General features: G+C 44.0%; 1 protein-coding gene across 1 annotated transcript in view; it reads left to right on the top strand.

Annotated features, from left to right (window-relative positions):
- Positions 1–27,529, top strand: part of LOC126251946 (corticotropin-releasing factor receptor 1-like) — a 418,931-nt gene that overhangs the window by 354,483 nt on the left and 36,919 nt on the right. Inside the window, exons 8-9 of the mRNA XM_049952707.1 lie at positions 2,509–2,645; positions 13,525–13,610. Of these exons, the coding sequence (XP_049808664.1) occupies positions 2,509–2,645; positions 13,525–13,610 (223 nt within the window). The remainder of the gene's footprint in view (positions 1–2,508; positions 2,646–13,524; positions 13,611–27,529) is intronic.

Raw genomic sequence — 27,529 nt, 5'->3', positions numbered from 1 at the left:
ATTAAAAAAATTGTAAAGTATTTGATGAATAAAGGGGGCAAAAATTGTTGCACTTTAATTTCTCTATATCTGATGAAAAATATAAAGTTCTGTACGATTCATATGAGATTCATAGAAGCTGGATATAGTCAACATTGTTAAGAGATTTATGTCCATTGTATGTAATAGTACATGTAGTATTAGCGGACGTCTCACGACAATTACTGTTTGTTTAAAGATGTGACTAGCTTCATAGGAGTGTCATGACGACTATTCTCTTAAACAGCAGGTTAAATAGGAGAACATGAGCAATGTTATCTTTAGGACAAATGTGGTTTCCACATGTAGGGCTGCTGATAACCTAGTAAACATTTATAAGTAGCTCAAAATCGTAAATGATAATCAGCTACTTCGTTGTATTAACGTACGCGGCTGGCTGCGTCCTGGTGTACATGAAATAATTTAAAATTCTGTCCACATGTGCTTGCACTGCTTGCACATTTTCCTTCTCTTGATTAATGATGCCAGTTTTTAGCTAATATTTGGGCGCTGTGCCCAGCTTTAGGTGAATTTAGAGAGTGTTGCAGCAATGGCGGCCAGCATTTAACGCACATCTGCTGCTTTGAAAATGGCTATAACTTAGAGGAAAGGTGCACTACACGCCTATGAACATAAGGTAAAATCCATTATTTTATGTTAACGAACAATCGTTATATTTGGATATAGCAAACATAAATTACCACATCACAGACTTTTCCATCCATGTAACAAAATGTGAGTGTACAAGTTTGCCTCTTATTCCTCCAACGACTCCTACCGAAAAAAGTGTTTTACTCGTATCACAGTCTGTACACAACTAGTGTTAACACTGAGCGTTGTATTTTTTATTTTTTTATTTTATTTTATTTATTATTATTATTAAATTTTTTTATGACAGACAGGGCTATGTCTTAGTTTACTGGATTTTGTGCTTTTGTCGCTTCGTATCTTTTCGTCCGCAAGGAAATACGAGGGGGAGTTGGAAAATATGTTTCCCCTGTCGACTGTGGTGCAGAGTTGTGTGATATGGGCGAATGACGACACGGCAGGTGAGCGCGCACGTGCAAGACACCGATACACCATTGGGTAGAGGTCGACCGCAATCAAGCAGATGGCGCTGTCACAGTGCCTGCGCAAAGCGGAGGCCAGCCTTTCAGTATTTTCCTGTAGCTATGGAAAGAAGGTGCGTTTTAGAGTCGTGGTCACAGGCTAAGTGAGAGCTGTTATCCGCTATGAATGGATACGTGGAGTATCAGGCACAGAAATTCATAACCGCTTTGTTGAGGTGTACGGGTCAGGTGTGATGTCGAGGCAAATGGTGCAGAGATGGTGCCAGCAATTCAGTGATGGACGTCAGCAAGTGCAGGACATACCGAGACCTGGACGGACGCGCACGGCCACTACAGATGCAAATGTCAGGAAGGTGGATGACATGATTAAAGCGAACCGGCGTATCACCATCGATGGAGTAGCGGCAGAACTTGGAATCTGATGTGAGCGAGCTAGCAAGATCATCCACGACATTTTTCGGTACAAGAAGGTGTCAGCACGATGGGTGCACAGTCAACTGACCCCGACACACATGGAACAACGCATGACGTTCAGCCTGGAACACTTCGTGGGTTACCATGAATCTGGAAATGACCTTCTGTTTCGGATTGTGACGGGGGATGAAACGGGGCTCCACCATTACACGCCCGAATCGAAGGCCGCATCCATGGAGTGGAAACATCCGTCATCACCTGTCCGAAAGAAGTTCAAAACTACCCCGTCTGCAGGCAAAGTGCTACTCGCCGTTTTCTGGGACTCCAAAGGAGTTTTGCTGCTGGACTTTCTGGAGGATGCAGTCATCAATGCTGCGCAGTACTGTTCCACTCTGTCGAAATTGCAAGAGGTGATTTGGAAAAAGCGGCCTGGCCTTCTCAGATCTGGCGTTCTGCTGTTGGATAACAATGCGAAACCACACACGGCGACGGCAGCGCAAAACCATATTGCAGCTCTTGGTTGGGAGCGCCTACACCATCCGCCTTACAGTCCGGATCGCACACCAAGTGACTTCCATCTGTTTCCTGCTTTGAAGAAGACTCTCTGCGGAAGGCGCTTTGGCAGCAATGCTGACGTCAAACAAGCCATTCAACGCTTCTTCCGTATGCAACGCCCTGATTTTTTGAAGCTTATAAAGTGGTATGACAAATGTCTCAATGTACTTGGAAATTATGTAGAAAAATAAAGATATGTATTATCTTTAATGTCTCATTCTCTTTTTTTTCCTTTCACACACAACTCTGACCACAATCGACAGGGGAAACTTATTTTCCAGCTCCCCCTCGTATTTATTTAGCACTTTTTTCCATTTTCAGGCAACAATACAAAGTGCTGGAGTATCAGTTTGGTATCATTAGGTTAAGTCGCTATTGGTGTGACACTTTCTATTCCTGGCAGTGTACACCTCGAGCTACCAGACTGCCCCCACACTCGTCTCTTCTGCAGGTGTGCCGCTGCTGCCAGTGTCCGCGTACGCCCTGCTGCGCCACCTGCTGGCCCAGGGGGAGCCGGCCAGTTGCTGGGTGGAGCCGCACCACATGGTCGAGTGGGTCCTCTACGTGCCCAGTCTGGTCAGCCTGCTGGTCAGTATCACCCACTCGTCTCCCAGTCTGTCCCGAGGCTGTGCAACCTGAAATGTTGTAGAATCCGTCTGAAAATAGTACACCTCATTTTTTTGTTTGTTTGTTGACTTTGAGTCTCCAACCTACAATGCGCAAATCAATGTAAGGGTCATTTTTTCGAAAGCTCGTAAGTGTCTGACATTGCGAAGCAGAAGCTTGAAATTTTGCTCAAAGGTGCATACAGTCTTCCTCTGCAAGGATGCAAAAGTGAAGTGCCCTGTGAGGTCACCCTGATGCTCGGCGATGCGTCAAACAGCAAAGAGTCGATACATGCGAATAAAAGGCCAGCCCTTGCAAGTCCATGTGACCTGTATCGTGCTGACGTATCACGTGAAATGACCTGTAAGATGCGGTATTGATCTCACATTGGCACCAAATTTTTTCATAATTCTGCCCAACGCCTCTGTGGGAAGGTCATCAAACACCATTTTACACATATTTCACGCTTCGTTGTGAACCATCTGCGATGTAGGTCAGAAGTATGACACCCAGCTTTCAAACCACTCTGTTTCCTCATGGGTGGCCGAAGAAAATATTTAAGCTCAGGACTGAGACGCAAAGGCCCCGGGAGGTGGCATAAAAGGCGTCAATGTAAACACCCCTTCCTCTGGGGCGTTGATGCCCACATATTTTTCCATAGAAAAAGACAGTTCGCAATGTGATTAGCAACAGGATATCGTTCTTGGCAATGTTTGACAGTGCTAATATCCCCCCCCCTCCCACGCCCCCCCCCCCAGACGATTCAACCCTTCTCTGAAAAACATGTGCCTGCAGTCCCATTGAAGGTCATCGCTCATCTTTGGAGTGTAGTGCGACAGCAATTTTGTTCTGGTATACATGATGGAAGTACTACGGACCATTCAAAACCTCTCGACGAAATCTGAACGTAATGCGAAGCAGTGAAGGGAGTTTATGCTTTTTCAGCCCTTATAGGGTGATGATAGGGAGTGTGACATTATACAAGTGTGAACAGAACGATAGGGGGTCCCTCTGAGATCCCGCAGTTTGACAACACCCTCTGTGCCACCCGAACCTCTTTGTTCAGCATTTTATAAACGTACCCGTATGGAGAAAGCCAGCCACTCATTACTACGCGCCAGTGTCACAGTCAACCATTTAGACAGCCCTCCGCCGAGTGACGTTACGTCACTGAACTAGTGTTTGCTGGCTGCATACAAAGCCTACGGGATGTCGAAAGATATGCCTGTCTCGTCGGTGACTAGTAATTAGTGACTGGCCGTCCCTGCGGGGGTACATTTTTAAAGTGCTCAACAATGGTGCTCAGGTGGCACCAAGTGTGTTGCCGAATTATTGGATCTTAGAGGGACTATTGTTGTTTTGTCCACGCTTGTGTCAATATCGGCCCTACACCCAACACCACCCCATCAGCACGCCACAGGATGTTGCAAAACAAGAGGGCTGTAAAGCATCATCACATACCGCTGCTTCAAATTCCGTCGAATGTTTCTGAACAATTCGTAGCAGTTCCACCGAATATACCAGAGCAAAATTTGCGGTCGCAATGCTCTCCAAAGAGATGTTACCACGTTCAGTGTGGTTGCTGATCTATGATCTACTTACAGAGGGTCTGAATAGTCCAGGGCTTGTCAGGAATGTCAAATGTTACCAAGAACGTCGTCAGGTTATTGAACATACTGCGAATTGTTAGTCTCGACTGCAAAATGTGTGGGAATCAGTGAGACAAGGGAAGAGGTGTTTTCATTGCCGCTCTTTACACCACCTCTTGAGGCCTTTTGCTTGTCAATAGAGAGCGACGGTATGTCTCAAACGTTTCCCCCGCGACTCATACGAAAACAGCGTGATTTCAACGCTGGTTGTCGTGTTATTGACCTCCGTAGCAGAGGCCACAAAATATGTGGTGAAATGTAAGAGGGGCTGTGATGACGTTCGCATCGTGTGACAGGTTCACAATGGAGTTGGGCAGAATGTTGGTGAAATTTGGTGCCAATGTGACGTCATCAATTCACCTTACAGCTCACATGAACACCTGGAACATCTGAGCTTTGACCTTTTCTCGTATGCATTAAATGTATTCGCAATAGGGAATACGGACAGCCAACAGCTGTAGAACGGAATGACGACAGTAAAAATGTGTACTGGACCGGGACTTGTACCTGAATTTTCCGCTAATCGCGGGCGGTAGCCTTACTGTTTGGCTATCCGTGCACGACTCACGCTAGACCCAGTCTTCCATGTGCTGTCAACCATGCGTCTACAGCCTGAACCCGCATACCCATTATGTATATTCCATTAACACGTGAGGCACTTTACTTGCAAGTCGCTTGCCCGGTGTCGGCGGATAAATACGATATTGCAGTGCCTGTGTTATTCGGAATTACGAAGCAAAGTTCCTTTGGATATGCATGTGTGTCCAAGGGATCATCGGAATTCAGAATAACAAGGCACTCCAATATCGTATTTTCTCACATATGTCGACACTTACCGTTCGAAGTGAAGCCGAGTCCGACATTGACGTTGGAGAGCGCCACGCTTTTGTGCCATTACAGTGGAAGGTTGAGGTACCTTTGAGCCAAATTTCAAGGTTTTGCGTCGTCATGGGAGACAATTACCGGGTTTCGGAAAAGTTACCCTGTAATGGTGTAGCGGAATGTAGATTATGTCGGTGTAGTTTTATTTTTGAATCGTTCTGGTAATAACCTGTTGGTTTCGTTCTTCTGCGATAGATACTAGAGTCTTGGAAGCGCTCCAGTATGATGTATAGCCTCGAAGTCAGCATAAAACAGAACTGCATCATTCAGCTCCTCACTGCAGGAGAAATGGAGCCAACTGCAATCAATGGACGCTTTCTTAAGTAGTGTGGATATGATAAACTAGAGGTGATTAATGTGAAACAGTGTTTATTGCGTTTGAATAGCTATGGATAGGCTGTGCTCAGCAAGCCATGTCATGGTCGACTCTGCTCAACTACGGTTCCTTACAATGAGCAGTGTCTCGATCAAGTCATCGTGACGATGGTTCAATGAAAATCAAGGAATTGTGTGTGCACAGCTCGAATGTCGGCTAGGTCTTATGCAATCTTGGTTATCGGAAAATGTGTGTGATATTGTTACTGAAAGGCAATTCTGACGTTGAGGTTGATAATGGAAGCAAAAACAAAGAAGAATCAAGACACGTCCATAGGATTTGTCGACCTGGAAAAAGCGTTCGACAATGCAAAGTGGTTCGAAATTCTGAGAAAAATAAGTGTAATGTGTAGGGGGAGAGGGTGATATACAATATGCACAAGCATCGAGAGGGAATAGTAAGATTGGACGACCAAGAACGAAGTGCTCGGATTGAGAATGGTGTGAGAGTGGGATGTAATCTTGCGCCCCTACTGTTCAATCTGCACATCGAAGAAGCAATGATAGAAATAAAGGAAACGGTCAGGAGTGAGATTAATATTCAAGGTGAAAGGATATCAATGATTTGATTCGCTGATGGCATTGCTACCCTGAGTGAAAGTGAAGAAGAATTATATGATCTCCTGAATGGAATGAACAGTCTAATAGACTGGGAGTAAATCGAATGAAAACGAAAGTAATGAAAAGTAGCAGAAATTAGAACAGTGAGAAACTTAACAACAGGATTGGTTGTCACGAAGTAGATGAATTTAAGGAATTGTACTACCTAGGCAGCAAAATAACCAATTACGGACGGAGAAAGAAGAACATCGAAAGCAGAGTAGCACCGGCAAAAGGATATTCCTGGCCAAGAGAAGTCTGCTAGTATCAAACATAGGCCTTAATTTGAGGAAGACGTTTCTGAGAACGTACGTCTGGAGTACAGCATTGTAAGGTAGTGAAACATGGACTGTGGGAAAACCGGAACAGAAGAGAATCGAAGCATTTGAGATGTGGTGCTACAATTGAATACTGAAAATTAGGTAGATTGACAAGGTAAGGTATAAGGAGGTTCCACACAGAATTGGAGAGGAAAGGAATATGTGAAAAATACTGACAAGGAGGACAGGATGATAGGACATCTGTTAAGACGTCAGGGAATGACTTCCATGGTACTAGAGGGAGCTGTAGAGGGCAAAAACTGTAGAGGAAGACAGAGATTACATCCAGCGAATAAATGAAGATGTGGATTTGAAGTGCTACTCTGATGTGAAGAGGTGGCACAGGAGAGGAATACATGACGGGTGTCGCTTCCAACCAGTCAGAAGCCTGGTGAAAAAAAAAAAAATGATACTGTGGATGCTTACACAAGACCGAAACAAATCATCGAATGTAAATTTGGCGGAAGTCAACTGCATCAGTACGAGGCTCAAGGTGGCAGTTTTCTAAATACTGTTATCTGCAGAGACGCAAAGTACGGTGCATGGGTTTCTGGGATGGACAGGGTATGGATCGTTTTTATGTCTTAGAGCCTGAAACAATTGTCAGTTCAGCACACTACAGTACAAAAGTGACTAAGCTGAAAGCTCAAATTTCCAATGTGAGGGTAGAGATGAAGGCAAACTTCCGTTTGCAACATAATGCCACTCCCACGAGAGTTTGTGGCCGTGAAAGTCGTTACCAACATTAGCTGCGCTATCTCACTGCATTCACTTCGCGTCCCGCCCTACCTATGACAGATGGACTAAGCGGGCAAAGTTTCCCAGACTCAAATGCTGTCTTCAGACAGTGACTAGGTTCAGCTGTATCAGATTTTTAAGAACGTGTCATGCAGAATCTTGTTCATCATTGCCCATAGTGAATAACGAATCATGGTGAGTGCATGGAAAAATGACAGTTTGTAATTGAAATTTAGCTCTATTTAACTACTTTACTGTGCTCTTTGCATTTGTTTTAGTTAGATGAAAAAATATTGGAGGCATTATTTTCAAATTGATCGCATATGATCCTTGCCAATACTGCACGGTATACGGATTTTAACGTTGTCCTGAATAATCTCCTAGTACTGGATGACAGTTCATTGGATTTCAGGTCCAAAATAGAATCCCCTTTCTCGATGACCAGAAGATCATACAATTTATTGGATACACAGACCTATCTTTTGGTATGACTGTTGATTTGAAAGTGAAGTGAATCCACAGGACTATTCCACTGTAGGGTTTCCCACAAAACCAACATTCTGTATATCTTGCATCAGATACCAGCTTCAACATAATGAACATAGTGACCCACTCGAAAAAAACCTAACGTTCTCATGGCTATTGACACAGAAGTATCTGGTCATGGCATACCAAACACACACCCTTCATACGTGGTTTCCTATGAATCAAGAGTAGAGGTAAGTAGCTGCTTTCAGTCTTTGCCGGTTTCATAATAATCCTGTGTTCAGTGCTGCGCCGTAATACATAATGTTATCTTATGTATTACGCACTGAGTTTCATGACTGGATGGAGGACGTATTGTAAGGTATTACGTAGCCTGTTATTGTGGCTGGTGAGTCGTTTGTCGATATGGGAGTAATTTTAGGTATTTCCTAGCGTAGTGTGGGTTAGTAAACACTGTTAACAATGTTCTAGAAGTAAACCTCTGGGAGGTTGACTGGATCTTATAAAAAATAACGTACCCGTTGAACGTTGTATGTCTGCTATGTATTAGTCAATGTAACAGTTATCAAAGATTTGTACACTTGCTCGTCCTCCTGGTTGGTAGTAGCATACATATTCTTTGATACATCGATAGGCTCACCATATGAAACGGTGCACTGGTCAAGACATGGGACTCACTGTCTGGCTGACTAAGGTTTAGTTCATTTTGTCATCCAGATTAGGAGTTTCTGTAGTTTTCCTAAAATTCCCAAATTGAAAACGAAAAATCCAGTTTCGAGGCCATGTCGTACACAAATTTTTAGACCCTATGATATATTCATTATGTTGCATGTGCACCATATCGCAACGGTTTCCACTCAGATGAGATCATTGCATTTCCAATGATCCATTTCATCGTCACTTCATTTTAAATATTTATTTTGTCCTGTAAACAAGTATTCTGTCATATCTTTGACATCCACAGCGGTCAAGTAAGACGTTACTCACTCTGTAGCAATTTAAGCAGAAGTCTGAGGTTGCACCCGGAGTGTGACTGGTGCCACATGAATACCAGCTGGAATCTGGGCTCCTAACTGTCTCTGTGTTCGTCAGGCATTTTCTCGAACTCATCACCATGAAACCCGCTAACATTGATTTCAGTGGAGGGAAAATTGTGTTTGGTAGTGAGAGGAATGAACATCATGATGTGGGAAGACACAGCGAACAAAAACTTAATTTCTTTTATTGTTGTGGGAATTCTGAGCAGTAGAATTCAGCCTTTTCCTCTGCTATTTCTAAACGGTTTGTTGGTGCTTTTCCAAACAGCTACAGAATACATTACACAGCAATCACTCCAAAAGGAAGTCCAGTTTCTGTGGCCAGCTTTCGTTCCTAGCTTCCGTGCCCAGATTTCGTGCCCAGATTTCGTGGCCAACTTGCCTGCTCAACTTTCGTGGCCAACTTGCCTGCTCAACTTTCGTGGCCAACTTGTCCACTCAGTTCTCGTGATCAACTTGGCCGCACAGGTTTTGTGGACAACTTGCTCTCAAAGGTTTTGCGGCCAACTTTCCTTCTCAACGTGCCCGCTCAGTGTGCACGCTCTTCGTACCCACACAACCATCATGGCCACTTGCCTGAATCGTTTTCTTAATCAGTTTTTATGTCCACTTGCCTGAACCACTCTCTTAGTTCATTTTCATGTCGACTTGCCTGGATCATTTTCTTAGTTCACTTTCAGGTATACTTGCTTGGATCATTTTCTTAGTCAGCTTTCCCACTAAGTATTAGCGGCAAAGTGGAATCAAAAGTGATCTAGCCTGCTTCCCTTCATCAACTGAAACAACATTTGAAAATGAAGTATGTCCCTATGTTCATCTCTATACACAGTTTTAGGACTGTACTTATAGGAGGCTGCTCAAGGCATTGGAGCAGTTGTCCATGGCAAACTGTCGATTCTGGTATGATCCTATGGCCAATGCTAGGTTGAATTGGGCAAGGTGAAACTGTCCTATTTGCTGAACGGTTCAATATATTGAAACGAGGTTTTCAAAAAATAATAGCACGCAGAACAAAACGTAATTTAGTATCCCATTAATAATATTATTATTTTGAAATTGAAAGACAAGGGTGCTGGCAACCATTATTGAAACGTAAACACTGGTGACTGAGATTCTTATTACGAGTACATGCAGCATATATCTATCTTGAAGCCTTCCGCATAATGAAAACAACTTTTGTAATCTTATTCTGACATGCTGGATGTTAGCAATCTGCTCCAATTACAAAACTCATCACTGACACGGTATCTCTGTCGTATAAAGGGTGGGATCTTGTTGCTGCTTTCAGCAATGTAGCCAGATATAAAAGCCGCACTTAGGTTTGTTTATCCATACGCCGTAGGTATGTTCATTAACCGTTGCACTCGTGGAGTACGCTGAAAAAAATAATGGTTCCACATTGTGACACAAGCTGAAAATGTGGCGCTATAAGCACTCAGAATATGAAATGTTTTCCGTTTTTACGTCAGTATGATGATTGTCTCTTCGTGGTCCGCGTTGATTTCTTTTGTGGAAGTGACTGTTGGTGAAACGGATTAAGGAGGTTGAAGTTTTCCGTACGATGTACAGTGGCTATAGAGAAGAAAGGCAGCGCACTGCTGCTGAAGTTGTTTTATCGTAACAGCAGCAACAGCAGCGCTTGCAGGAATATCGCCGACAGAGACAGATGCAAACAGGCCCCGTGTCAACAAACGGGTTGAAGAATATGATAAAGAAATTAGAAGTAGCAGGTCAATTAGATGGTGTAGCGTGGAAAGGGAGGCGGCCCACTCCCATGGCAGTTATTGATGAAGTTGCTGTAGCTATAGCTGACCGCGCAGCACGTGCCTCAGATTCTGCAGCCACTTCTCGAGCTGTGTCACAGGAATTGTCTCTTCACTGGTCAACAGTTCAAAAGATTTTGCCGCACATTTTACACGAAATTCAGAATGTACACCAAGTGAAGCCCCAAGGTAGTCTACAACATCGTTACTTTGCCTTTCGTTTCTTGGCACGCATGGAAATGGATGACGCGCGGCTGGGTGATATTCATTGAACGGATGAGTCACATTTTACTCTGCACGGTGCCGTCAACTCACAGAACTCACATATGGGGTTCTACTTCGCAACACGTTGTGCAGGAACATCCACTGCACTCAGCTTGTGTGACTGTGTGGTGTGTTTTCACAGCCTCCTTTATTTTCCGTCCGTTTTTCTTCGAGGTGATGACATCACGCGTACCTGTTAGGCGTTATAAGGACCTACACGGGCACCATGTGATTCCAACTTTGCAAGAACGGAACTGTATCCACGTCGCTGTTTTCATGCAAAATGGGGCGACACCAAATGTTGCTTGCTAAGTGAAAAATTTGCTCCGAGAAACATTCTGTAAAGTCCGCATAATCCCAGAGCAATTTCAAGATGTGTGGCCTTCCAGGTCCCCCGACCTAAATTCATGTGTCTTCTTGCTGTGGGGATATCTGAAAGATCGTGTCCATCACGATTGTTTCTGGACTGTTCCTGAACAGAAGAATAGAATACGACGACATATATTTCTGATTATACCGGATATGCTGTTAGAACCTGTCGAACATACCATGTTAATGATGCAGCATGTTGCTGAGTCGAGAGAGCACATGCTGTAACTTGTGACCATATCCTAATAAGCGTGCCAGAACCACCGTTATCATATCTTTGAGCGTTGCTCCTCTTCTTTTGCGTCCACACCGCATTCTCACTGCTTACATCGCCATATTTTCACCTGGTCGCAGAAAGTATACTCCGTGAACGCACAGTTTAATGAACATACCGACGATGTTTCAGTGTTCTGCCACGCGCACAGCCCACACTGCAGCACTCGAACCACCGCCAGCTTAATTATAACCACCCAGTACAAATACATTGTATCTTTGTAACTTCAGACATAATAAAATTTAGGTATTACGTCCTGTTCTGCAAGAGCATAATGCATTTTATTCGTTTATGGGATGCTCTGTACTGTAGGACATAATTAAAACGGATGAGGGTGAATCGCGGTACAGGATTTTGGGCTTGATATTAAGCTTTCGAGGAGAGCCCAAACTGTACGATGAGATACTGTGCCAGGGAAAAATGAGGAATGTGAGCAACCAGACTAGATACGAGGGCCGTTCGGAAAGTAAGGTCCGATTGATCGCGAAATGAAAACCACAGCGAAAATCAAAAATATTTTATTCGCAACTGTTACCCACACCTTCCAGGTACCTCCCTAAATAGTCGCTGCTCCGACTTAGACATTTGTCGTGGCGTTATACAAACTTTCCAGTACCCTCTTCACAGAAAGCAGCCGCTTTCCGCCAATTCTCTACGCTGCTCTGCCTTTCGTTGTCTGTGACAAAATGTTGTCTTCATAGCCAGTGGTTCATGCGAGCAAAGATGAACTACGGAGTGAGCCAATAAAGGGCTGTGTTGTGGGTGATGAAACACTTCCCATCGAAAACGCTGCAGGTGCGTCTCCATTGCCCCTGCAAAATGCGGCTGAAAACTGCCTTAAAGAAAGAAACGCATGACATTTATGTTATGTGGGCTGCATAGCTTCAGGTGAAATCTCTCACCAGGTTTACGTATTTGGCTGGGGACACTTGTTTTAGATATTTCTACGTGATCACTCTGCGCTCTGAACTGAAAAGAGTGACGTGAAGCGATCGAAAGGCTCACTAAAGACACTGCCCAACACATCTGTGCAATTTTCAAACAACTTCAGGAATTCAGCCATGTAAAATTTACAGCGATCGCTGATATTTCGGTGGGAGTACACCCCGTCATTTTCAAAGCACAAGCTGCAACGGACAGGCGATGTGCAGACAAATTTAAAACCTTGAAAATGGCGGGGTGTACTCCCGCCGAAATATCGACGATCGCTGTAAATTTTACCGGGCTGAATTCCTGTAAGTTGTTTGAAAATTGTATACGCCAGAAGAAACTCTGGACTCACATCTGTGCAAAATTCCATCGGATTTTCACAGTGACTTCACGTCTAATTGGATCTTACTTCCCGAATAAGCCTCGTAATTGTCTCTAGTTATATAGGTGTACAGAAGTTCATGTAAGAAAGTGTTCCACCGGTTATGCTAGTATGTTCCACATCTTTGTGTTTCCCATAATTAATGGACTACAATGTCTTGTAGAAAATAAAGTCTGATGTGGAAAGAAAGCGATTCATGACTCAAATCCAAATACCATATTGTTTCTTCTTTGTATGATGACTGTCCTGAAAGTAAGGTCATACCTTTTACTTTCATCATGCATCAGTAAGTATTGACTGGATACCAGCAGTTACCTCTTTGTTTATTTCATTGTATGTTACATTTTGTTTGTAGATCTTATTTACTTTTGACAAATTCTTAGTCTCTAAATACATAAAAAGTAAATACATAAAAAGTACAAACTTAATAGCTGATATACATTTTGGGAGATACAGTAGTTAAGCAGCGGATACAGAAGGTACATTACAAAATATAGCGTAGAAAAGTTTACTTGATGCTTTCACTAAATCTGTTGAGCGACAGTCTGAGTGCCCTGCAATTAAATTTCCGACGTGCCCAGACTACCATCGAATTTCTTAGGAGTTTTTATACACTGACGAATGTGGATCATTGTGAACAAGTAGCTAATTTAAAAATACACGCATTATTTCGTCTATATGCTGATCATTTTAGTCAGCATTAGTTTCAATTCTGCTTAACATGTTTTCACATTCCTATGCAGTAATCAGATGCTTTGCTGGCTTGTGAACTACGCTGTTGGGTGTGTGCAGGTGAACTCTGTGTTCCTGGCACACATCGTATGCATCCTGGTGAGCAAGTTGCGAGCCAACCACTGCCGGGAGCCCAGCTTCTTCAGGTGAGTCACGGCGCCGTCGCCACTTCAGTTTGTGTGTTTTGTTGTAGGCCAGCCGTATAGTGAAGAAGAAGCCTTAGACAGCTGTTGAGGTTATGCGTTATGCTGTGCTCACTGATGGAATTAAAACAAGAAGTAACGTTGAGATTCAGTGTCCCATCGACAGGAAATTCATTAAAGACTGAAGAACATAAGCTCCGATTTGACAAACATAAAGCCAGAAATACTGTGGTGGGATATTGGAAACAACCATTTTAACATTCACCGTATTTAATTTACGAAAACCGCAGAAAATTTAGTTCACGATGTTTACAATCCGCTCAAATGTACTGTTTGCTGACTGTTTCCCTGTAGCTCTTGTACTAACATTTCTTTGTGTTTACACTGACAAAACGCATGCAATATGAGCATGGTATTACTCTGTTAACTCCTTTAGAAATCTAGATGCAACAAAGATACTTAGGGTTTTATGACAGGTGAGGACCTTGAAAGGTGCTACTACCGGTCCTAATTTAACTTGAATGCACAGAAAATTATGGGGTCCAGTATTAATGCCCTGAAATTCTCTCCCTTTGCATGAAATTGGATCCATAAATGAATAAAATCACGATCTGAACACACTGAATGTAATATTAGGTAGTAGGCAAACATTCACAGAGCAACGGGTCGTATAAAAGCGTCATTTAACGTAAATGAATGGAAGACCAGTTGCAACCACGTTTTTCAGCCATCCTAAAACAACCTGTCAACGTAAATGCCTCATTCCTTGTAGGAGAGACACGTGCTATGCAGTTGCACACCTAGGACCGAACAACAAAGAAGTTTTCATAGCAGTGTAAAGTTTCGATGCGTTCACTACTACAGCACATATACTGAAGTTCTCTGCAATTCGTATTTACCTTGCTCGACTGTGAAATTGAACATAATAGAACATACTGTTTCTGTTCAAGGTAGCTTATCGCTTTATTAGTTGTGGCAAAGACACTTCTTTATAAATGTTACATTCGCACATGGCACTCGCATGGACGAAGGTAAGTGAGCACATGTGCATAAAATCGCAGGACTGAAGCATTACTTGTACAGTGAAATAGTTAGCGAGGGATTTAAATTTAATTCCCAGTTATTATTCAGAAATCAGAAAAGAAAATTTATGAACAACACATACAAATGTGAAATTACAATGAAATCTAGACCTTATAGCTGCGACAGGCTATGATAAATATCAACGGGGACAGTTGAAAATGTGTGCCCCCTACCGGGACTCGAACCTGGGATCTCCTGCTTACATAGCAGACGCTCTCTCTGTCTGAGCCATCGAGGACACAGAGGACAGTGCGACTGCAGGGACTTATCTCTGGCATGCTCGCCGTGAGACCCACTTCCAACTTACTGTCCACACACTACATTTGCAGTGCCCCTGCCCACAATACTCATTACTCGCGGCACTCAATCTACCGATTCCCGATTTCCGATTCGGACATGTCCGAATCAACAGATACCATCTTCATTTAGATAAGGCTTACCAGCCAATAATCTTTTTCAGTGCGGATGCACTCACATTGCCCGAACTCTTACGGGAATCGATAGATTGAGTGCCGCAAGTAATGAGTATAGTGGGCAGAGGCACTGCAAATGTAGCGTGTGGACAGTAAGCTGGAATTGTGTGTCTCACGGGGTGCGTGCCAGAGATAAGTCTCTGCAGTCGCCCTGTCCACTGTCTCCTCGATGGATCAGACGGATAGAACGCCTGCCAGGTAAGCAGGAGATCCCGGGTTCGAATCCCGGTCGGGGCACACAGTTTGAACTGTCCCCCTTGTTATTTATCAACCCCTCTACGCAACTAAAGGTCTGGATTTCATTGTAATTTCATTCTTCGAGAGCCGCAAGTTCACCAATCGTATCTGTTCTTTCGGACATGTCCGAAAGAGCAGATACCATCTCCGTATTCATATAGAAGTGTCCCCTAACGGACCACACGAGCGTACGAAAATTCACAAAAACCAGAAAATAATCGTATATGGTTTACAGTACAAGTAACAGTGTTTAGACAGTGGTAAAGTGACGTGAAAATCAACCTATATCTTCGGCTGATTCACTAAAAAATAGCTATTAATTCTCGCATATTCAGACAAAGATGAAGTCTGCACAAAGAGCTGACCTTGCTCACATGGATTGTTGTTGTTGTGGTCTTCAGTCCTGAGACTGGTTTGATGCAGCTCTCCATGCCACTCTATCCTGTGCAAGCTTCTTCATCTCCCAGTAACCTACTGCAACCTACATCCTTCTGAATCTGTTTAGTGTATCGATCTCTTGGTCTCCCTCTACGATTTTTACCCTCCACGCTGCCCTCCAATGCTAAATTTGTGATCCCTTGATGCCTCAAAACATGTCCTACCAACCGATCCCTTCTTCTAGTCAAGTTGTGCCACAAACTTCTCTTCTCCCCAATCCTATTCAATACCTCCTCGTTAGTTACGTGATCTACCCACCTTACCTTCAGCATTGTTCTGTAGCACCACATTTCGAAAGCATCTATTCTCTTCTTGTCCAAACTATTTATCGTCCATGTTTCACTTCCATACATGGCTACACTCCATACAAATACTTTCAGAAACGACTTCCTGACACTTAAATCTATACTCGATGTTAACAAATTTCTCTTCTTCAGAAACGATTTCCTTGCCATTGCCAGTCTAAATTTTATATCCTCTCTACTTCGACCATCATCAGTTATTTTGCTCCCTAAATAGCAAAACTCCTTTACTACTTTAAGTGTCTCATTTCCTAATCTAATCCCCTCAGCATCACCCGATTTAATTTGACTACATTCCATTATCCTCGTTTTGCTTTTGTTGATGTTCATCTTATATCCTCCTTTCAAGACACTGTCCATTCCGTTAAACTGCTCTTCCAAGTCCTTTGCTGTCTCTGACAGAATTACAATGTCATCGGCGAACCTCAAAGTTTTTACTTCTTCTCCATGAATATTAATACCTAATCCGAATTTTTCTTTTGTTTCCTTTACTGCTTGCTCAATATACAGATTGAATAACATCGGGGAGAGGCTACAACCCTGTCTCACTCCTTTCCCAATCACTGCTTCCCTTTCATGCCCCTCGACTCTTATAACATGGATACACAATTGAAAATCACAGAAACACCTGAAAAAATCATGTAAAAATATGGAGTTTGGCCAATGCAGCGTGAGCGAGTAACGATCTAACGGACAATCCTGAACTCTGCAGCTTAGTAATGCTCATCTTAAGTAATTCGCAAATGGAAATTCTGAACTGTACAACTCGTCGACATCCGGTGAGATGTAAGGCCAAGAGAAACGGAAAACCGCCCAACCGTATTTCAAATCTGCACCAAGCAACCTGATTGGCTGACAGTGATTTGCTCAGAATGACTTACATGTAGACATGCTTCTCTCTACTCAGCTGAAGAGGAGACTTCTCTTTCAGACGAAAACATAGACTAGTAGGTCTTTGAATTATTAGAGTGACTTGCAACTCTCATATTGATACATAACGTCAAAGACGTTTATAACAGGTGACTTTCAACCTTACACTACAGAAAATATCGTTAACAGCAAATTTTACATCTTCATAAGTACTCCGAAGTCACCGTGCCTTGCGTGGCCATGTGCTTTTGGCAAAGGAAATATTATCCCATAGCATTTACCACTCTACCAACAATATGGCAGTCGACAACATCTCTTCTTCTTTCCCCACCTCACTAATTCTCTTTCGTTTTTACATTTCCTCGTCAAATACTTTCGATTTCCGTCGACTTCTACGTTATATTTATATTTAGAATCACCGCTTTTTTTAATTGCTGGTAATTCCCTAATGCTTCATTCATAAAAAGATTCACGGCTTCGGTATCACGTGACGAATGGTGGTGCCCTGTATAACACTTAAATTTAAGTATATATTCGAGTCATTCTACCGAAGGTGACTCCCGCAGGTAGGGACGAGAAGTTATTAAATAGTTTCTTATAAGGACCACGACCTCTCAGCACGAAAGTTTTAACACAAGCTTCACACAGTGCGCAAATGTATTCACTATATCATTCTGTATCATTCACAGGTTTGTGTACATTTGTTACCCACACTGAACCGAGTCGAATTTCGATAGCTGTGAACATTGGTAATTAATAGCTGTCTCAGAAAAATATATTTCAAGAGGAATATGCAGCATGAAGGTAGTTATTTTAGACAGTTATATCGAGAGTACCAATGCTGTTGAAAATTACTTGGTGTAGGTGAAATTCAACATGGGTATGAGACGCGACGACATTCCTCCTTTCCTTTCTGAATGAATTCTGTAGAAGAGTCATTCACACTTTTCCCTTTTATTTACTGCACATCCCTTAAAGACAATTGTTACTGTCAGTGACTGTAACGAACAATTGGTCGCATGGCCATCGGAAGCAGCAGAACTTCTAAATCGTTCTACTTGCGTACCTTTCTAACCTCGTCACTGCTTTTTAAGTTCAACATCTACATCTGTGCAAGCCATTATTTGATGTCTACCAGTCAAGAAAGTCAAAAGTTTCCTCTGCATCTTCAAATGGTATAAATGCAGGTTTCCCTATCTTCAGCTATCTTCTGAGAAAAGAATGCCATTATTACTGATTTAAGTGTTCTTATATTTCGCTAGAATCAAACCGACCTTCTCTGAGGACTGCTTCTACAGTCTTTCCATTCTTCTGAACTTATTTTGTGTCAGTGTTTTTCGACCCTCACTTATGGAAATGATGGCTCGGTAGAGCTAAAATCTTTGAGTGGAATTTGATGTATTACGTTGTTCTTGAAGCATGAAGGTGTTTCACCGGTCTCATACATCTTGCATACCAGGTGGAACAGTCTTGTCGTGGTACATTCTCCCAAGGATCCCAACAATCCTGAGAGAATGTCGTATACTCCACGGGCCTCGTTTAGAATTCGGGCTTTCAGTATCCTGTTAAATTCGTCTCGTAGTGTCGCATCCACCATTTCCTCTTCATTCACTTTCTCTTCTCAGTCCATAATATTGTGTCCAAGATTGTCCCCTTTGTGCAGCCCGTTTATATATTAGTTTCAGCTTTCCGTCGTTTACTATTACCGGCTTGTCCTCTGAGCTCTTAACACTCATACAAGTGCTTTTGCTTTCTTTAATTTTCCTACAACCACTACCTATCATTCACATAACCACACATGCTTCTACAACGTTTTTCTTGCACCAGTTCCTGCTTTGTCATTTCACAGAATTACTAAATGCTAAATAAAAATATTAAACAATTTTACTTTGTTTATTCAAACGAAGTTTTATTCAGTATTTGTACTTTCAAACTACTGTAGATTCTTCTCAATTATCACAAGGACGTGAGGTAGGGTGTGTTCGATCCCCCATTAGTCGTAGCCGTTGAACTATGGCTTACACTGGATCGTGTATGAGTCCCCCGCCTGACTGAGAAACTGATGAGGAATCTTCAATCTAGTGGTGGGTTTATCTACAGTTCCTTTAACGAAGGTTGATATTTCCTCAGAGACCGTATTCCAGGGCATAGGGCAGGAAGAGACAGGGAAAACCGTTTATAGTATCTCACCTTTTTATTTCACAAGCAAAGTTTTTTGTATTCTCGACCGTCTACCATCGATAAGAGCTTGAGAGATTACACATGGCATTCTGCAGTGAGACTGGGAGGAAATAGAACCGAAGTTCAGTGTTTACTGTATTACCAATGGAAATAGCGTTGAACTTAACGTGAAACGTAAAGTAAAATAATGTGGTAAATGGTATAAGAGGTTAGCATTCCTAATCAGCTGTGAGGATCGTCACAGTAAATTTATACACAACTACAATGCTATTGAAAAACCCCGCTGGCCAGAGTGGCCGAGCGGTTCTAGGCGCTATAGTTTGGAACCGCGCGACCGCTACGGTCGCAGATCCGAATCGTACCTTGGGCATGGATGTGTGTGATGTCCTTAGGTTTAAGTAGTTCTAAGTTGTAGGGGACTGATAACCTCAGCAGATAAGTCCCATAGTGCTCAGAGCCATTTGAACCATTTGAAAAACCCCCGTATTTTAATGCGATTTGCTTTCGATACTGGTCTGCATTATCGCGTCTTAAATATGTGCGTACTCAATATCCGAACAGATATGCTATTGAATAAAGAACTTGCTAGCAAACATATCTCAATACATCTTTTGTAAATGAACAGACATCTTCAGAAATCGATCTACGTACCTAGGGGTATTGTGATCGGTCCGCCATTGTTCCCACTCTATGTAAATGGCCTGAAGGATACCATACGTACCCCCACAAGACACAGACAACATAGATGTGCACACGGATGTGACACATTGGAAACTTGTTGTTACAAAATGAATGGTATTTTCATGGTGCAAAGATTGGCAAACCACTGTAAACATAGAAAAAACAACGTAACGTGCTAACACAGACATTTTAAGATCATTTGACTTTTTTATAGGTGATCAGTCAACACCTTGAAAGATCCCCTCATGGTATCAAAACTCGGTAAAAGTTTCTCACCTTAGCCACGAGTCCGCAGAAAGCGGTACAGGTGACGTACAGTACAACTGGTCGCTCCTTCCCACTCGAGACAGTTAACCCTCTCTTGGATTACCTTAATGTATTGGCGCGTAGGATTTCCTCCCACTTGTTCTCCGATGATTTCTCGTTGATGTTGTTCTTTACAACAGTACTTGCAACACACTGGATCAGTTCGAAGAGGCAAGCAGATGATCTGTGTCTATAAACTCAGAATGCGGGTAGCTAATCGTTTTGAAATAAGTCCCGGGATGCTATTACGGGGTATTTACGAGGGTTGCCCAGAAAATAATGCATGGCATTTATTTCTTCAACAGTTCTTTATTGAATATAACGAGAACTACACACACTAAAGAATGGTGTTTCATCTACACACCCTATTTCACCATCCCGTTCTATGGCCTACCTCCAGCGCAAAACAAGGCGTGTATGCCCTCTTGGTACCAATCTCTGTCCTCGTGGTGCAGCCAGCGCTGCACTGTGTGAACCACCTCCTCATCGTCCTCAAAAGGTCTTTCATGAATGGCATCCTGTAACGCCCTAAGCAAGTGGAAGTTCGATGGCGCTAGGTGAGGGGTGTAGGGTGAATGGGGAAACACTGTCTAACCCTGTTTTGCGATGTGTTCAGCAGTCCCCAGACATGTGTGGGGCCAAGCGTTATCGCGTTGCAGCAAAACATCTCCTTGGTTGCTGTGGCGCCGGAAGCACGTCTTAAAAAATGGTTCAAATGGCTCTGAGCACTATGGGACTTAACTTCTAAGGTCATCAGTCCCCTAGAACTTAGAACTACTTAAACCTAACTAACCTAAGGACAACACACACATCCATACCCGAGGCAGGATTCGAACCTGCGACCGTAGCGGTCACGCGGTTTCAGACTGTAGCGCCTTTAACCGCTTGGCCACAGCGGCCGGCGAAGCACGTCTTAAGATTTGGTAATGTGTTGAAGAAGCTTCTGAATTAACGGTATCGCCTCTTCGCATCATATTAATGAGAATCACACCTTCACAGTCCCAGAACACGGTGATCCTGACCTTACCGGCGGAAACAGTTGCTTTGAATTTTTTCTTCTGTGGGGAGTGGGAATGGTGCCATTTCACCGACTTTCGTTTTGTTTCGGCCTCAAAATGGTGAACCCAGCTTTCATCACCTGTCACAATCAGGGAAAAGAAGACCTCCCCCTCAGCTTCAAAACGTTGCAACAAATCAAGACAAATAAATGTTTTTCCTGTGCTATTTGTGATCCACCGTTAGACATCGCGAAACCCACCTTGCACACACTTTTGGATATCCAAGAGTGCGGATAATTGCATCCACACTTCCTTTGCTGATTGTCAGATGCAGTGCCAACTGCCGAGTAATGAGTCTGCCCTCGCGAATGTCAACATCAGCTCGCCGCAACATATCAGGTGTGAGAGCCGGGGACGGTCTTCCCGACCGCTGCAAATCGTGGAGCTCCATCGAACCGCCTTGTGATGACCTCACCCTCCATGCCCAGCGACTAACTGTACTTCTGTCGATAGCAGATGCTCCATTGACTTTGCACAAGCGTTTGTAAATATTCCCCGCGGGTTTCTTTCTTTGTACTGAGCAAGTTAATGACGACATATTGTTTGTAACGTACATCAACTACAGACGCCGTTTTGAAACTGTCCTGCACCTACACTATCTGTCGAAAGTGACGGAAACTTGGCGCGCTCACTCACGAGACTTCAAATAATACATACCTCGTACGTAACGATTCGCATTCGTAACATTGTTTCCGGCTGAGAAAAAATGCGGTGCATTACCTTCTTGTATTAGCGAACGCTGTAAAATAGTTTAAAGTTAAGCAGATGAAACAATTAAGCACTAAAGTTGCTGAAGACTGAGAGCGTGCTTAAGATGACTATTGTGGGGAACAGTCTCACATTACACCCTCTCGCCGACTGCCTAAGTTCGTATCTGTTCGTATGTTATCATAGCTGGACAATTTTCATTTATTTTTAGATTTAAAAAGTTTAATGCCTAATCATATTGTAGTATAAAAGCTTTAGTCACAATTAAACTCCTCGTAGCATTTACCATGTCAATTGTTGTCTCTAATAATTAATATTTATTAAAGGAAACTATCAGTTTCGTCCCTGAGTGTACGTGGCTCCTCTGCGTATAGATCGCGAAGCGTGATTCCTTCTCATGGCTCGCATACATCTTGTGACTCCAATCGGTCTGTGCACAACATTGCACGATACCAATATGTTCCAAAAACCGGGTGCGTAAATGTGATTCTTCAGGTGGTCCTATCTCAAATTCTATTGCTCACAGAGATAAGGGGTCAACTTTTTTGAGTAGCCCTTAGCCTAGCGATCGTCTGTATAAGTATCGGAAGAACAGGCATCCCGTAGACATCCTGCAGTGTAGAGTCAGAACTTAAACATTACAAACTCTCTCCAGCGCAGGCTAATTGAGCAAATCGGTTGGTTATTTTGCATCAGATGTGTTCTAGGGTCGACCTTACGCGGCTTTTAAAAGCGCCATCTGTTCATGGGCGGTTCCTGAGGAAACCCCGAAAAACCATGAATTTTGGGTTATGAAAAGTACCGAGTGTGGAGATGGCCACCTCTGTAAGACCGGCCAAATTTTTACCACATCTTCTTAAGCTAATATTCCCTGGAAACTTCAAATCTTGTTTTGATATTGTTATTTGTTATGTCGACGTCGGGGTTCGAAGTTACCGCACTTATGGACCTAAAATGTGCACGTAATATCCGGTTTGAGGCGTAAATGTAGTTTTAAATTACCTATTGAACGTATAGCAATGCTTCTGGGGTCATCACAAGGGTGCTGAGGCCACCAAAATCTGTTTGTAGCAGTCATTTCTTAATCAGTAAAAGTTTATGACGTGCTGTCTCTATACAAACGGCTCTTCACGGCAGTCTGGTCTCTCTTCGCCTGGAAAACTATTCGATGGTGCCACCTGCTGGCGTCAGCGCCTTATAAAAATTTTCTGTCATACAAAATTCCTTGGTATAGCCTAAAATTGTTGTGCATTTTTGTGTAAAGTCGTGTAAAATGAACCTGCATTGGATGGGAGACGCTTTTTGTTTACCCTTTTGTTATTTGTTGTTTACATGCGTCAAAGTATGTAAATGTGACGAAGTGTATAAATGAACTGTCAAAACATTACTGACTTACAGAATTCGTTTTACGTAAGCAGCACATCCTGCTGTAACAGGGAAATGAAGGGAACGGGCTGAAAAATGCTCCCGCCAAAGCACAAAAATGGTGAATATGTTCCTCTTCAAAAGACTTCGACAGATACGCGAGGAACCGGCTGCCTTAATCCTTACTCCGCCTTCGTCACCAAAAATTTTGGCATGCGGAGATATTCGTGCTTTCTTGTGCTGAAAAGGAGTAGCACACAGACAGTGAGGACGGAAGAGAGAGGAGACAGTGACAGTGAGAGATGGAGAGAGGAGATAGTGATGGTGGTAGAGGAGAAAGTAGTAGTGAAAGAGAAAGAGAGGTGCATGAAGACAATGTCAGTCTGAGCCAAAGAGGCAAGAGATAGTAATGGCCACAGTGGCAGTAAAAGGGATAGAGAGATGGGTGGAGATAGCAGTAGTGGGAGCAAAAGAGAGAGTGGAAATGAAATAAGAGATGATACATAGGCTTGAGGGTGGTCTGGACCTCCCCCCACCTCCATCCAGACCAGCATACTTTAACACGAAAATCATTTCCCAAGCCGGCCGAAGTGGCCGTGCGGTTAAAGGCGCTGCAGTCTGGAACCGCAAGACCGCTACGGTCGCAGGTTCGAATCCTGCCTCGGGCATGGATGTTTGTGATGTCCTTAGGTTAGCTAGGTTTAACTAGTTCTAAGTTCTAGGGGACTAATGACCTCAGCAGTTGAGTCCCATAGTGCTCAGAGCTATTTGAACCATTTTCATTTCCCAATTTGCTCCAATCCCCTACGTCCACACGTTAAAGTTTCCCAGTGCATGAGTCAAAACCTTGAGCAAACCATATCCAACGAACTGTAAGGAGGGGTGACAATGGTGGCTGAAAAAAATACAGCAGACTGTAAGCGAGAAAGAAAGAAACTGTGGCAATGGGAGTTTGGAACAAAGACAATGAGAATGAGAGAGAGAAGCAGTGGAAGATTCAAGGAGGGAGGGTGGTAACGAAGAGCGAGAGAAATGGCTGAAGGCTGGGACAGTTTAGGAGATAGACAGGAGAAAGTACCAATGGGAGAAAAAAGACATATACACTCCTGGAAATGGAAAAAAGAACACATTGACACCGGTGTGTCAGACCCACCATACTTGCTCCGGACACTGCGAGAGGGCTGTACAAGCAATGATCACACGCACGGCACAGCGGACACACCAGGACCCGCGGTGTTGGCCGTCGAATGGCGCTAGATGCGCAGCATTTGTGCACCGCCGCCGTCAGTGTCAGCCAGTTTGCCGTGGCATACGGAGCTCCATCGCAGTCTTGAACACTGGTAGCATGCCGCGACAGCGTGGACGTGAACCGTATGTGCAGTTGACGGACTTTGAGCGAGGGCGTATAGTGGGCATGCGGGAGGCCGGGTGGACGTACCGCCGAATTGCTCAACACGTGGGGCGTGAGGTCTCCACAGTACATCGATGTTGTCGCCAGTGGTCGGCGGAAGGTGCACGTGCCCGTCGACCTGGGACCGGACCGCAGCGACGCACGGATGCACGCCAAGACCGTAGGATCCTACGCAGTGCCGTAGGGGACCGCACCGCCACTTCCCAGCAAATTAGGGACACTGTTGCTCCTGGGGTATCGGCGAGGATCATTCGCAACCGTCTCCATGAAGCTGGGCTACGGTCCCGCACACCGTTAGGCCGTCTTCCGCTCACGCCCCAACATCGTGCAGCCCGCCTCCAGTGGTGTCGCGACAGGCGTGAATGGAGGGACGAATGGAGACGTGTCGTCTTCACCGATGAGAGTCGCTTCTGCCTTGGTGCCAATGATGGTCGTATGCGTGTTTGGCGCCGTGCAGGTGAGCGCCACAATCAGGACTGCATACGACCGAGGCACACAGGGCCAACACCCGGCATCATGGTGTGGGGAGCGATCTCCTACACTGGCCGTACACCACTGGTGATCGTCGAGGGGACACTGAATAGTGCACGGTACATCCAAACCGTCATCGAACCCATCGTTCTACCATTCCTAGACCGGCAAGGGAACTTGCTGTTCCAACAGGACAATGCACGTCCGCATGTATCCCGTGCCATCCAACGTGCTCTAGAAGGTGTAAGTCAACTACCCTGGCCAGCAAGATCTCCGGATCTGTCCCCCATTGAGCATGTTTGGGACTGGATGAAGCGTCGTCTCACGCGGTCTGCACGTCCAGCACGAACGTTGGTCCAACTGAGGCGCCAGGTGGAAATGGCATGGCAAGCCGTTCCACAGGACTACATCCAGCATCTCTACGATCGTCTCCATGGGAGAATAGCAGCCTGCATTGCTGCGAAAGGTGGATATACACTGTACTAGTGCCGACATTGTGCATGCTCTGTTGCCTGTGTCTATGTGCCTGTGGTTCTGTCAGTGTGATCATGTGATGTATCTGACCCCAGGAATGTGTCAATAAAGTTTCCCCTTCCTGGGACAATGAATTCACGGTGTTCTTATTTCAATTTCCAGGAGTGTATGGAGACAGTGGCAGTAAGAGGGAGATTCTGGATATGAAGGCTTCACTACAGAGAGAGATAACGGGGAAGGGATTTAGAATGTTCTGTGATAAAAGAGAGCGAAAAAGGCCGCATGCTAAAGTTTTTGGTGAGGAATGGGGGACAAGGCTTGAGATAGTTGGTACCCGCTTTCTGTGAGCCTTTTAAAGACGAGCCTACGCTCCTTTTTTGTGCTCCAACAGCAACATTTCTCAGCTGGTATCTTATTACTACGCCCTGTGGTACCACCGTTACCGATGCCTGTGTAGGAAACAGTTTATCGCTCGCTGCTGTTGTATTCTGCAGTATTGCTTAAGCGAGAATCTGCTAGCTGTAGCGTCCCAATAAAATGTAAAAATTAGAAACCAAAAGCGAGCCCGACATAAAAAATACTTACAGCATTCGTATATCTAGGAACTATCGCCAGGAGTGGTTTGAGGTGAAATGAATGCATGAACCTAGCCTTCGGGAAAGCATACGTACTAGGTGCCAATTTCCTGCAAGAATCGTAAGGAAACATAATTCAGACATGAAATATTTCTTACAAGAAAACTTCTTTCCAGAAATTCTATAGTATTGTTCTTTTTGGAGCTGGATTAACAGAAGAGAGAGTGTAGATTCAAGGAATAGCTGCATATTATATAATGGGGCCTGTTTCTTCAGCCCTTGGTTTGTAATTTTATCCGTAGACCTTCCCCTACGAAGAAGAGTTGCCTAATCAGGTTTCGTCACTGCATTACCCTTAACATTTACTATCTGTAACTATAATATAGCCTAATTAATTTAGAGTCTGCTTCACCCCCAGATATATTCCCGCAACTAATACACGACTTATTAACTCTGTCAGTTGGTAGTCGCTTGTGTATGACGTCCCATACTAGTGATGCTCAAATTTCTTCCACTGTCATGCTTGTAGATGAATGCCCCAATGAAGGTGTACCGTTGGCCTGCGCTGGAAGTCGACCTTCCAGGTCTCTTTGTCACTTTTACACTGAAGCGCCAAAGAAACTGGTATAGGCATGCGTATTCCAATACAGAGGGGCAGAATACGGTGCTGCGGTCGGCAACGCCTATATAAGAAAACAAGTGTCTGTCACAACTGTTAGATCGGTTACTGCTGCTACAATGCCAGGTTATCAAGACTGAAGTGAGTTTGAACGGCGCACGAGTGATGGGACACAGCATCTTTGAGGTAGCGATGAAGTGGGGGTTTTCCCATACGACCATTTCACGAGTGTACCGTGCATATCAAGAATCCGGTAAAACTTCAAATCTCCGACATCGCTGCTGCCGGAAAAAGATCCTGCAAGAACGGGATCAACAACGTCTGAAGAGAATCGTTCGACGTGACAGAAGTGTAGCCCTTCCGCAAATTGCTGCAGATTTCAATGCTGGGCCATTAACAAGTGTCAGCGTGCGAACCATTCAACGAAACATCATCGATATGGTCTTTCGGAGCCGAAGGCCCACCCGTGTACCCTTGATGACTGCACGATACAAAGCTTTACGCCTCCCATGGGCCTGTAGCCACCGACATTGGACTGTTGAGGACTGGAAACATATTGCCTGGTCGGACGAGTCTGGTATCAAGTTGTATCGAGTGGATGGACATGTATAGGTATGGAGACAATCCCATGAATCCATGGACCCTGCATGTGAGCAGGGGACAGTTGAAG

This window comes from Schistocerca nitens, chromosome 4 (assembly GCF_023898315.1).
Source record: "Schistocerca nitens isolate TAMUIC-IGC-003100 chromosome 4, iqSchNite1.1, whole genome shotgun sequence".
Lineage (NCBI taxonomy): Eukaryota > Metazoa > Arthropoda > Insecta > Orthoptera > Acrididae > Schistocerca > Schistocerca nitens.
This window is presented reverse-complemented; position numbering and strand designations above follow the sequence as displayed.